Raw genomic sequence first — 12,920 nt, 5'->3', positions numbered from 1 at the left:
AGAATGAATCTAGTGGACTCAGGCATGGCTTCAAATGAATTGACGTCTATTTACGCGAGAATGGCGCGACTTATCCACGCAAACGGCTTCTGGTGTGAACACAGCATAACATTACTAACCGTTATTCCTTTCTAACCTTGCCGTAACCATGACATGACAGATATTTAACTACTGTTAACAAACAAAACCTTGTTAAGTGTCACCAAAAATTTAACTACAATATATAGATAAATAAAAAAATAAACTAATAAAAGGTGAAAAATAAAAAAAAGAGTCATAAATTAATTTAATAAAAGTTTAAAACTTGCTTGCAATAAAATGTGACCGTCCTTAAATTTGTATTTAAGTTTAGTGTATTAAACTTGGCGGTCCTGAAACACAGAAACTAAATAAATAAAATGAAACCAGAACATTTTGTTAAAATAAATTTGTAAATAAATTATCATAAAATTCTTTTTTGCAAACCTTTTCTACATAGAAGTTGAGTTGCTGGGAGGAGATCTCAACTGCTGGGGAGACAAACTGACATGTGACGTCTGCAGTGATGATGCACTCCCTCACATATTGCCTCCCGATAACAGCATAGCATACAAGCTTCTCTGTAACCACCTGCAATTTATAAAACACTCACATTTAATGATATGTAACATTTTAAAATGAATGCAATGGGGGAAAAGAATTAACACAAAGCACACAAAAAATCAATGTGCAAAACTTTTTGGCAGAACTCGGGTAATAGTGTATACAAAATCATTTTCGTATTCTCAATATATGAATAGATGTGAATAATCTTTGATAGTTTGACCTTTCAAAAGCCTGCTCAGCTTTGTCACTAAAACAGAGAACTTCTCTATGAAGGCTGAGAGTCGGTGCACTGACATCCCGGCGACTGATGGCTAAGCAATGCAGCAGCCCGGCGTGGGATGCAGCAGGTCAGGCCTATATTCACTTCTCACCTTCTCTCATCTCTGATTTACCATTAAATCAATAAGGATTCAAGGAGGCATGCATCTCTGCAATGCTCGTGAGAGGAAGTCAATACACAGCTCCATGCTGCTCCACTAAAAGAGGATTAAGTGCAGCTTTAAAGACCTTCATCACTGTAATATTCAAACTTCAGCCGATTGTGTCTGAACTGCTGTTGACCAACATATTTAAAAATTGTTGCAAAGGATGTGGTCAAGTTATCAGAGGATTAATAGGTGAAGAATATTAGACATAAGTACCCTGGGGACGTCAGAGGAACCTTCTAGCAGCATATCAGCTGAATGTCCTGGAGGAAGTAATAAACGTGCAGGGGATAAGCTGAAGACTGGGCCTTCTTGAGGTGAGGTTTGTAGACTCTTGCTTTTCTTGTTCCTAGGCTTGTTTGGTGACAGATGGTCTCTATTAGGAAATTGTGGAAACCCTTCTGTGGTCCATAATAGTTGGTGAGTGCGACGGCCTCGGTTAGTGATTCTGAAGGCATATTGACATGGGCCAGAACTGGAAGACCAGAAGATTTCACAAATTGACTATGTGCTATTGGGAATAGCAGACTTGTGTAACATTTAAAAGAGAAGTATGTTAGATTTTTATATCAAAATTAATTATCTTAAGATGATAGATCTCATGAAGTGAAACAAAGAGTCTGATTTGTGAAACTGAACATTATTTACAGCATTATTACAGTTAAACTAGATAAGTTAAACTCATTGCTATACACACTTGCTTTTTTGTGCTATTGTTGCAATTCTACTAGATCACACTAGAAGAGCAGAAACAACATTAGGCTACTTAACTCATTTAAGAAAACACATCTGCATATGATTTGTTGTTTTTTACCTGAAGTGGGTTCCCAAATTCAAGCTGGGAGCAAATGGCCGGTCAGTGACTATGGTAGTGCCCTTTCCTTTGGCTGCCAATGGAATGTTAAAAATCTGGCTGTCCTGGATTTCCAGTACCAGTTCATCCTGGAAGGGCACTGTGTCATTCAGATTGACTATCAACTTTAATTCCAAACTCTGCTCTGGAGGAATTTCCCCTTCACTGGGTTCCACACGCCAGTGAGACTTGTTCCTCAACTGTCAACAAAGACACACACATAAGAGATGATTTTACATATGATTACATGACAACAGGCTTTATCTGTAAATATTAAAACACTTTGCATACACAGATAGCATTATGACTACCAACTAATAACTAGTAGAACCCACTTTAGCCAACAGCAGCCACAAATCAAAGCATTGATTTACTGAGGTGCCAGGAGTTCTTCTATTTGGAACCATAATGTCAACATCACCTTGCTGAATGGTGCTGATGCAGCATGAACCTTCATTTCTAGTTGAACCACAAAAATTCAATTGTGTTCATTGAGTCCAAAGCATTAACATAACTTCATCTATATGTTCCTAAAATCATGGTGCATTGTCCTGTTGCAATGAATGATCCACAACAATATACAGCTGTCTGGTATTATGCTGTTGGGATAACAAGGCTCAGGCCCAATCCCAATTCTATTTTTGTACCCCTACCTCAGTTGTAAGGGCTAAGGGGAAGGGAAAGGGCTTAAAATTTTACCCCTAAGAATTGGGACAGCACTACAGCACCTGCACACAGCATCATATGTCCTATCTGTCCTATCATATATCATATCTGATGCTTCATATGAGATTAGACGATCGCGACTGCAGTAGCTATTCCAGTTGTGTTATTTTTTGGTTTTATCTTTAGGAAATTACTGAAGGCATATATCATGTCATCATAACGATCTAATGTGGCTATAAGATCGTAACAGTACCTTGTATTTACACAGTGGCCATATTCATCTATGTAAACACAACAAAAACAACATGAACATTATAGCACACACTGTAAAAAGCTCATTCCCAGCCACTAGACTTTTCTGACAGGGTATTTGAGTGTCATCGAGTATCATAAAGTTGTGGGACTACTATAACGTTACAGAAGTTATTATAAGGGATTATAGATTGCGAACAGATCGCGAAATTTAGCGGTTTTTATTTTAGCGTTTTTTTTTTAAGTATGACGGTAAAACATGAACGCAGTTATGAATACATTAAAACATGTTTGTTTGTTGTAAAAAATAGTAATAATGACAAAAAATACAAATTAGTGGTTTTCCTTACTTCCGGGTGCAGCTGTGCTAGTGTATTCTGGGAAATTTTTCCTACCCCTTGGTTTCAAGTGTGGTCCTGAAAAATTTAAGGGGTGTATACCCCTCGCCCTTAGCCCTACGCCTTCAAGCTAAAGAGAATTGGGACACCACTACCCCTTCACGGGCATGCACAAAACGAGGGGTAGGGGTAAGGGTACGGGCTAAGGGGTAGAATTGGGATTGGGCCTTAATTTGTGCTAATAAAACATTGACCACAGCATACAATCACTGCCACAATCCCAATGCCATGGGCTCTGCTGTTAATCACCAAACTATTCTGTATACTCTACGACAGTGGTTCTCAAACTGTGGTACGTGTACCACTAGTGGTACACAGGCTTCCTTCAAGTGGTACACGGAGGAATTAAATATGTCATGTACGTGCTACATATATTTCAAAACCTATTAAAAATGATGTATATAATATGACATATGGTCTATATTTCTGAGGTAATCTGCCATGTTATTTTAACTGTGCAGAGTTGTATCTGCTTTACTGAGCCTACTACGCTACTGTATTTTAGTACTGCTCATTTTGGTGGTACTTGGAGAGACTAATTTTTTTCTGAGGTGGTACTTGATGAAAATAGTTTGAGAACCACTGCTCTACGTCAAACCAGGCCAGTTTCTTTCAATTATTAGCAGTACAATCTGGCTGACTTTGGGCTCATTTCATACTTTGTTAGCAATGCAGTTATCATGAAGTCCCGACTGAGTCCCACAGGGCTCTATGTGGAAATCCATGATGATCTGTGGGCTGTGACACATTTTCCTGGTCACCACTGTTGTAGCTGCTGGTGATTTGTTGCACTGTTGCCCTTGAGTTGCTGTTAAAACTGTTCAAAACTTTTAGCATCAGTGAGCTGTGGATAACACATAGCTTGACTAAAGGTCATCATTTGGCCATCTGTGTACAACATTTGAAACACAGAAAAAGTACTGTGAAAAACGCAACACAGGCTGATTCTAAAAACAGTCTCGTGGTTTTTTTCTGGAGACCGTGAATTATGTAGCCGGAGGTATGTATGGCTGCATTTCATTTTTGTAAGTGAACGCTTCGGGGCAGTATGACGCTGTTCCTTTTCACGCTTACCAGCTGACTGCTTACGTAAATGTGGAGGGCTTTCCCGCTGCAACCAGTTTGTCCTGTTAGCTTGTCGTGTATGTCAGCAGACTTGAGACGTAGAGAGGAGTTGACCACGACGACGACGATCAGGTTTGAGTCCGGGGAAGAGCAGTTCCAGAAATCAGGTAAGTCAAAAACAGAATCCAAAAAATAAAACGAGTAAGCGAATAACAGGATGAGACTACGGTAAAATCCGAAAACGTTGTAGAATCAGACAAGGGCTTTTCTTTTCTGGACAGCTTTTGTAAATCATTGCTTGGGTTTAGGGAAGTAAGCAGATGGGCGGGTCAATCGATAAAATTGGTTGGGTTTAGGGAAGGAGGAGGGTGGGTCAGTCGATTGACTCACCCTCCAGTCATTCAGTCAGTCAATCAGACCATCAGTCGACAGCGGCCTCTGATGAGTTTACGCGAGAACAGCACGGCCACGAACGGCATTCCCAAGATAAATTTTAAATACAAAAAAAAATTTAAAATCACACACCGAGACCTCTTGTGGATTCGCGAAAACAAAAATGACAAAAATACATACCTCCCGGGACATATTTCGCGGTCTCCAGAAATGTCCACAGGACTACATTTTCAAAATGAGCCTCTGTTGGGAAAAGGTCCGTAAACACTGCTCTGCTCATGTTTTGTATGTGTGCAGCACTAGCCCTGGTTTCCAGTCATGGAGTGACAATGTGAGTACTGTTATCTGCACGTATGAACAGATATGAACAGGTGTGTTCATGAACAGCGTTTTGGTCCAGACAGAACAAGATGCACCTGATGCGAGGTTTTCATAGCTGCCAGTTCTTTGACGTTGGCTTGATACTGTATATCCCAAGCTTAGAACTGAGCACAGTAATAACTAAAAACCTGCTCTCAGACGGTATATATACTGCTCTGCTATATGTGTCATGCCTGACAATTGTATATACTGTACAGTTATACCGATCTTTCTCATTTAAATATGATTTACAGCATTCTGTATGTGGTCACAAACTAGTGTCAAAACAGCACATTTTAGTTAACTGGCAAACCAGTGTGGAAATATAAATTTCTATCATCTAATTTCAAATGAACAATAATCTACGTATAACTGCAAAGTTATATTCTTTGGTTTTTAATTATATCATTTCATTAACATGCCAGCTAGGAGGGACATTAACCTTTTGTCTTTCTGATTACAGGCTAAGCCAAAGTAATGCAAATTGTTAGTTTCACAGCATGGTTGTGTCTATTGTTTTCTCTTTTCGATCAAATGGTCAGGCGGTTTCTGTCTCCAGAACATGATCAGATTAGACCTGAAAAAGCAGTTTACCCTGCCGACCACAATTCTTAATTTGCATGCTTTGTTTAGCCATATCCCCTCCTCCTAAGAACACAATATAGCCATGAAATCTTTGTCTTAAATTAGACTTGTGTGAGACTTGTGACAGACTTGTGAAAGAACTTGCAGACTGCGGACCTCTAGTAGGCTCTTGCAGACACATGAACTTGAGAGACTTGTGAAAGAACTTGCAGACTGCGGACCTCTAGTAGGCTCTTGCAGACACATGGACATCTTAAAGACGCTGTATGACTGCATTTTTATATTTCCTTGGCCAGTATAAAAAATAAAATGCAAATGCTCACAAAGCTAAGAATGAAAAACCAAATCATCCATCAGTTAAGCTTTACACATTACATAGTCCAATATCAGTCTTTTGCAAAAGAAAACAGTAAACTCCCTTATGAGACTGGACTGGTTCTTCTGTGTCTTATGTAATGTCCAGGGGAAATGATCCCATGGCGGGTGAGTTTTCTAGTGGGTAATGAGAAATATTAATGATCATTCCCTCCCGGTTGGCTCCAACACAAGCAAATGCCACTCAAAAGCCAACGGCTCAGCGAAATCTTATCTGAGTCTTGTAATTGCACAGGGTTTTAAATGAGCAGCCACACAGGGATAACATGCACAGATGCACAGTGTCTATACGCCAGAAACCTTATAAAGGAATTGTAATTATGCATCAGCTCTATAACGAGTGCTGAACAGCTAATTGAAGGACACAGTTTGTGCTTTAACTGACCCAAGAATCTGACATCAAGCTAACATTTGCTCATTCACTGGGGACTGACATGGATGATATGCATATAAGCAGTTTTTCCCTCTTTCAAAGCCCAGATGTGAAGCGCCTCCTCACTGTCCTACTTTTTCTCCCTACTTTCATTATTTCCTTTCATTCTCTCATAACGAGAAATACACCAATGAAGGGAGGAGGGGGGGGGGTGCAAACTCGTTTTTGCATGCAAAAGTGCACCTCACCAGCTGCTTAATTTGTACCGCTGCTTTCCATAACTGTTGGTGGAGGATTCAAATCAATTTTCATAATGCGGCCAAATGATTGATGTCCTGCACATTAACTTTTAATTGGGATTTTCTGACTGGGTAAAGGGAACGGGTGTTGGTGTGTTAAGGGATTCTGATTAATAGCGTTTTATTTATCTTAGTAGTGTGGCTCATCCTGATGGGTGACTATAGCTTTTGGCACATTTATCATCATTTTCATAACTCTCTCCTTTTACAGTCTTCAGCTAAGTGAGCAGACTCTAGAAAGGAAATTGAAAGAACAGTATTTTCCATTTCAGTGCGAATAATCTAAGCCATTAATAACATATGAATGTACATTATACCACTTATTACATGTTTTATTCTAAAGGAAAATAAATAAATAAAAAGATAAAAAATAATGAACCGAGTTGAAACGGCGATGGTCAATAAGCAATCATCACACATAAAATAAACTTGACCGCGGAACGTCAGGACTGCCCAATCAGATTCAGGTATTCCAGTAAACCGTGTAACTGGCTCACATAGATGAATTGCCAGCTAACTTTCTCATAAGCAACTCCTCAACTGATATGGATTGGGAGTCATCCAAGACCTATATATTTGTGTGGGGCAGAGTGTGTTTGTGAGGCAGACTGTGTGATCAGAAGGAGCCATGCTCATATCTCATATTCACTCAACTGTGATCCATTGCAGAATCACATGAATAAATTTGGAGAAATATACTGACCAGGAGAAGTAGGGTTTTGGTGACATTCATGAGGATTCCTTTCAAGTATTTTGTAATGTACATGCCATTTTGTTGTAAAATCATAAATACACTTAATACTTGACTATATATATAGTAACATGCATATATATTGTAGTTCTTGTCATTATGTTTGACAAAAATGAAAACAGTTGCTCTATGCTCATTCGTCCCAGAACAAGCCAATGAAAAAAACACAGCCCTGAGAAGTAGTAGGCTGCCCTTGAAGGAGGGAAACTGCAAATTCAGTATTCGGCAAGGAGGAAACGCCTTTGAGCCGGCAGAGGGTAGATCGCCCTATCATTTGAACTGCACTGGACTAAAGGAGGTCAGCAGGGAAGCATAGATCACTCCGTAAGTCTTCATTTGAAAGAGAAGTGGCAAACCAAGTGGGAGAGAGATAGAGGAGGGGAAGAGAGATAGACGAGCCGGTCGATAGGGAGCTAGATCCAGGTTGGGCCGGTTTCCCCTTGAGAGAGGAATCAGGCGGAGAACAAGCCAGCTGAAATTTCAATAATCAGATCAGACCTGCATTAGAAGGTTTAACACCATTGATTGCTTTAAACTTCATCGCACTGTAGAGCTTCGCAACAGAACCAAAAGCCTGTCTCAGGAGAAACATATCTTTCCGCAAAACTCACAATAATAGTTTGTCAGAAAGTACATGAACAGATGGACGCACAAAAGCGTGAGACTGCGTTTTGAGTATTTTCAATTCACGCCGCGCTCCTGTCAGCATCTGCCTGGCACTCGGCCACGCTATCGAGCGGCTGTAATGAAATTCAGGAATCGACTAAAGCACGAAAATGTTTGGTAAAAACTCGGGGCTTATGAAAGTCCTCAGCCTTTAGAGGAGAAGACAGGATCAGTTTACCAATGAGCGTCGACCCATAATCTAGGATGCCCTGAATATCTGAATGGCTTTGTCTGTCTATATTTCCAAGTCTCTTTGAGTATGTGTGTGTGTGTGTGTTATTGCATGCAATCCTTCTAGGGATTAATTAAACAAAGCCTAATGCTAAATTTATCAGTGCTGAGAATCAAGGAGCTTATTTAACATAAAGAAAAGCGAAATGAAAAGTGGAAATTAGGTCTTCTATAAAGCATATGGGGTTGTTAATCTAGAAGCGCATTAATAAGACCAATGCATCTGACACGGAGTGGACATCAGGTGAACATTAGAAAGCCCTTGGGAAACAGCGCTAAGGCTCTCCTTCCCTTCTGTTGAATTAGAACCCACCATTTGAGCACAGAATCTGGCTGCGATCGGGGACTCGTTTGACAGCTGCAGAGTTCTTGTGACATCAGTCAGCACAGGAATACAGCCAAAGTTCAGCTTGGCAGCAGAGACAGAGACAGAAGGTCCCTGGCCAACACAGGACAGGAGCAGCTCCTATAGAGAAAAGAATGCGATGTACTGAATGTTTTTTGCATGAAATGGAATAAAATTATATTTGTCAATGGACATGATCTTCAGCAACAGAAACTCCTTTGATAACAGATCTATTAACAATGAAATTCTGACAGAGAAAAAGCACTATATGCATTTTAATCATTTTAATACTGTATCAACAGTGGCTGATGATTGATGATAGCACTAGCACAGACAGTAGGATGTTTAGTACAGCATCTCATGTAATGGAAGAGAGAAACCGTATTATCACCTGAAAACTTGGCTTAGCAGAAACTCCTATAGCTCCTGTAATGTGATAATTCACCCAAATGTAATATTTAGTGATGTTTTAAAAACTAATTTCGGGAGAAGCACGATTAGTTTTGACAAGGCATAACGTCAGAATACCCATATTTAACAATTGGGTAAGTCTAAAGTGAAAGTAAACATTCATTCAATCATTCATTTTCTTGTCGGGTTAGTCCCTTTATTAATCCGGGGTCGCCACAGCGGAATGTACGGCCAACTTATCCAGCACATTTTTACGCAGCGGATGCCCTTCCAGCCGCCACCCATCTCTGGGAAACATCCACACACACTCATTCACACACACACTCATACACTACTGACAATTTAGCCTACCCAATTCACCTGTACCGCATGTCTTTAGACTGAGGGGGAAGCCGGAGCACCCGGAGGAAACCCACGTGAAAGCAGGGAGAACATAAAAACTCCACACAGAAACGCCAACTGAGCTGAGGATCGAACCAGAGACCCAGTGACCTTCTTGCTGTGAGGCGACAGCAGTATATACTGTGCCACTGCTTCGCCGAAAGTAAACATACGTGGAATAATTCTTTTAATGACAGTTGACAAAATGAACACACTGTTGTCAATACCATTAATGAACAACAAAAGGCTAAATCAAACCCTAAATAATTTATTGAGACATTTTTTTAATGCCGTAAACAGTAGATTATAATGCTAATGGTATTTAAGTGGTACAATTTATTTTTTACAATGTAAACCGTATCAATTAAAAAAAAAGTGTGCACAGAACCATGAACTGTCCCACCCCTACTAAATGCTAATATCAGAATACTAACTTCACTCACCAATGGTGGGTCTTTTCGGCCTAGTACAGCGATGTAAGCTGTTTGCTCTAGGTTGTCCACTTTCTTGGCCTGAAACACTACAGGTATTAGTTCTGTGCTGTACGGCTGGATGATTCCTCGTGCATGAGGACTAGAATAAAGGACAGCAGGGTCTTCCTCATACTGCTGCAAATACAAACAGAAACCTGTGTCATATGCTTGAATATCATAACACAAATCTCCAATTTCTGATCTAGAAATGCAGTAAAAGAAAAAATGCATTAATTGTGATGATTTACCTGAGGCAAAAGACCATAGCATGCAGGGAGGTCAGTCTCATTGACCAGCTCAACTGATTGTTCATATGGATGACCCAGAAAACAGTTCTGGAACTTTAGGACTGGGTTCTTGAGGACCACATCAGGAACAACACATCTACAGGAACATTTAGAAAAAAACTTTTTATTTATAGGATTATGCCCACTTATATATATATATAATTTTTTTTTTTTTTTACCTAGCTTTGATTGGAATAGCCAAAACCTCCTCTCCAACACCCTGAACATCCAGCACTAAAGCCAAATTATAATCTTGCACAGTGTTAGAGCAAAAGGTTAACTGCAAAGCAAACACACAAATTAAGAAGTTTAATGTTTTTGAAACAAACAATAATTTCACACATTTTTTTTTACTAAAACTTTACTCTGAAATACGATTCCAAAAAAAGTTGTGAATAAAAGCTGATAGCAACGATGTGGAAGTTTCAATATTATATTCAGTGTAGAACACAGGTGACACGTCAAATGTTTGAACTGCGAAAACGTATCGTTTTAAGGAAAAAATAAGTTGATTTTATATTTCATGGCATCAACACATTTCCAAAAAGTTGAGACAAGACCATGTTTACCACTATGAGGCATCCACTCTTCTCTTTATAACAGTCTGCAAATGTCTGGGGACCGAGGAGACAAGTTGCTCAAGTTTAGAAATACTATAATAATTATAATTATATTATACTATAATAAGTTTGAGGTCTGAGGTCTTCTTTGTCGCATCTTCCTCTTTATGATACACCAAATGTTTTCTATGGGGGAAAGTTCAGTACTGCAGGCTGGCCATTTCAGTACCTGGATCCTTCTTCTACGCATTCATGATGTTGTAATTGATGCAGTATGTGGTCTGGCATTGTCATCTTGAAATAAACGTCTTCCTTGAAAGAAACGACGTCTGGATGGGAGCATGTGTTGTTCTAGAACTTGGATATACCTCTCAGCACTGATGGTGCCTTTCCAGATGTGTAAGCTACTCATGCCACACGGACTCATGCAACTCTATACCATCAGAGATGCAGGCTTCGGAACTGAGCTCTGATAAAAGCTTGGGTTGTCCCTGTCCTCCAGATGACATGACGTCATCCAGTATGGTTTTCCAGCCTTGACCTTTACGCACAGAGATTGTTCCAGATTCTCTGATTCTTTGGAGAATATTATGCACTGTAGATGGTGATAACATCAAGCTCTTTACAGTTTTTTGTAAGAAACTCCTTTCTGATATTGCTCCACTATTTTTGGTGCACCATTGGGGAAATTGGTGATCCTCTACCTATATTGACCTCTAAGAGACACTGCCACTCTGAGAGGCTCTTTTTTTATACCCAATAATGTGCCAAGTGGTCCTCCAGCTGTTCCTAATATGTACTGTACAAGTGTATTATGTACACTTTTCTAGCCTGTTATTGCTACCTGTCCCAACTTTTTTGGAATGTGTAGTTGTCTTCTAATCCAAAATGAGCCAACATTTGGTCTGAAATTTAAAAAATTCTTACTTTCAACATTTAATATGTTATCTATATTCTATTGTAAATAAAATTTAAGTTTATGATATGTTTAAATTATTGCAATCCCTTATTATTCACAATTTGTACAATGTCCAAACTTTTTTGGAATCAGGTTTGTTTTATTACAACTTAATATAGCTGATATGTGCTCGAATGTATTTATTTATTTATTTTTTTTGTGATAACAAAGCTGATTATTTAGAAGCTATTATTCAGTATTTTACAGTTTTCAACATGGTTAATAATAACTACAACTAAAACCATAAAAAATAATGTTTGCCTACTTAACTAAAATAAATCTTAAAATACATGTTAATTATAAAAATATAAATACATTTCTTTATTTCCACTAGTTACTAGGGATATAGTTCTCAATTTAGGTTAAAACTAAAACAATAAAAGCAAGAATAAATTTATAGTTTAATAAATAAAAATTTATCTATACATGAAAAATAATGATCTAATTAAAACTATTACTAATAACTACAACAGTTTAACAAGACTAAAATATAATTTATTATAACATTAAAAAATAAAATAACATTTCAGCATTAAATGATCTTTCAGAAATTGTTCTAACACTGTATGTTGAGTTGAAGCTCAAGTATCTTAATTTTTTTTAATTAATCAAATATGATTTATTATGTATTATTATTAAATATCTTCATATTTTGTAGACATGGTGATATATATATATATATATATATATATATATATATATATATATATATATATATATATATATATATATATATATATATATATATATATATATGTATGTATTTTTCAGAAATCTTTGATGAGCAGAAAGTTTAAATGACAGCATTTCATTAAATATAAAGAATAAAACATATTATGTATGATTTTTTGTTACATTGTAAAGTCACTTAATTTTCTTCAAAGAAACCTAACCACAAAACTTTCAATTCTTCCTACATCCAAAGCATTGTTTAAATAAGCAGTTTTTAAACAGCTTTGTAACAGCTGCTTGACTAAAAATATCTCTACAAATCACCATTTTATTCCAAAGAACTCTGATAGGAATATTCCTCCATTCCTCTCCCTACAGTGCTTTAAGTGTTCTAAAACTGCACATATGGGATCACAGACAACTGTCACCAAGAAATGTAACTGCCTAAGAAGAACAGTAAAGCACACTCCAGGTGCCATTCTTTTATTATGCTAACACTTCTGGGAGGCTGCCGGCCAGCTGTGTGTGATGCATCTGGGAATGTCGTCCAAATTT

The 12,920-nt window shown here is 38.1% G+C and overlaps 1 protein-coding gene across 3 annotated transcripts in view; it reads right to left on the bottom strand.

The window, feature by feature from the left end:
- The window catches only part of hydin (HYDIN axonemal central pair apparatus protein), a 147,174-nt gene that overhangs the window by 86,533 nt on the left and 47,721 nt on the right, over positions 1-12,920 (bottom strand). For all 3 annotated transcript variants that reach the window (XM_087292113.2, NM_001114415.2, XM_087292114.1), the window contains 7 exon segments: positions 10,355-10,455; positions 10,137-10,272; positions 9,859-10,023; positions 8,591-8,743; positions 1,825-2,063; positions 1,227-1,485; positions 466-609 (listed from right to left, as the gene is read on the bottom strand). In XM_087292113.2, the coding sequence (XP_087148239.1) occupies positions 466-609; positions 1,227-1,485; positions 1,825-2,063; positions 8,591-8,743; positions 9,859-10,023; positions 10,137-10,272; positions 10,355-10,455 (1,197 nt within the window).

The sequence above is a fragment of the Danio rerio genome, chromosome 18, assembly GCF_052040795.2.
Source record: "Danio rerio strain M-AB ecotype USA chromosome 18, GRCz13ab, whole genome shotgun sequence".
Classification (NCBI taxonomy): Eukaryota; Metazoa; Chordata; class Actinopteri; order Cypriniformes; family Danionidae; genus Danio; species Danio rerio.
This window is presented reverse-complemented; position numbering and strand designations above follow the sequence as displayed.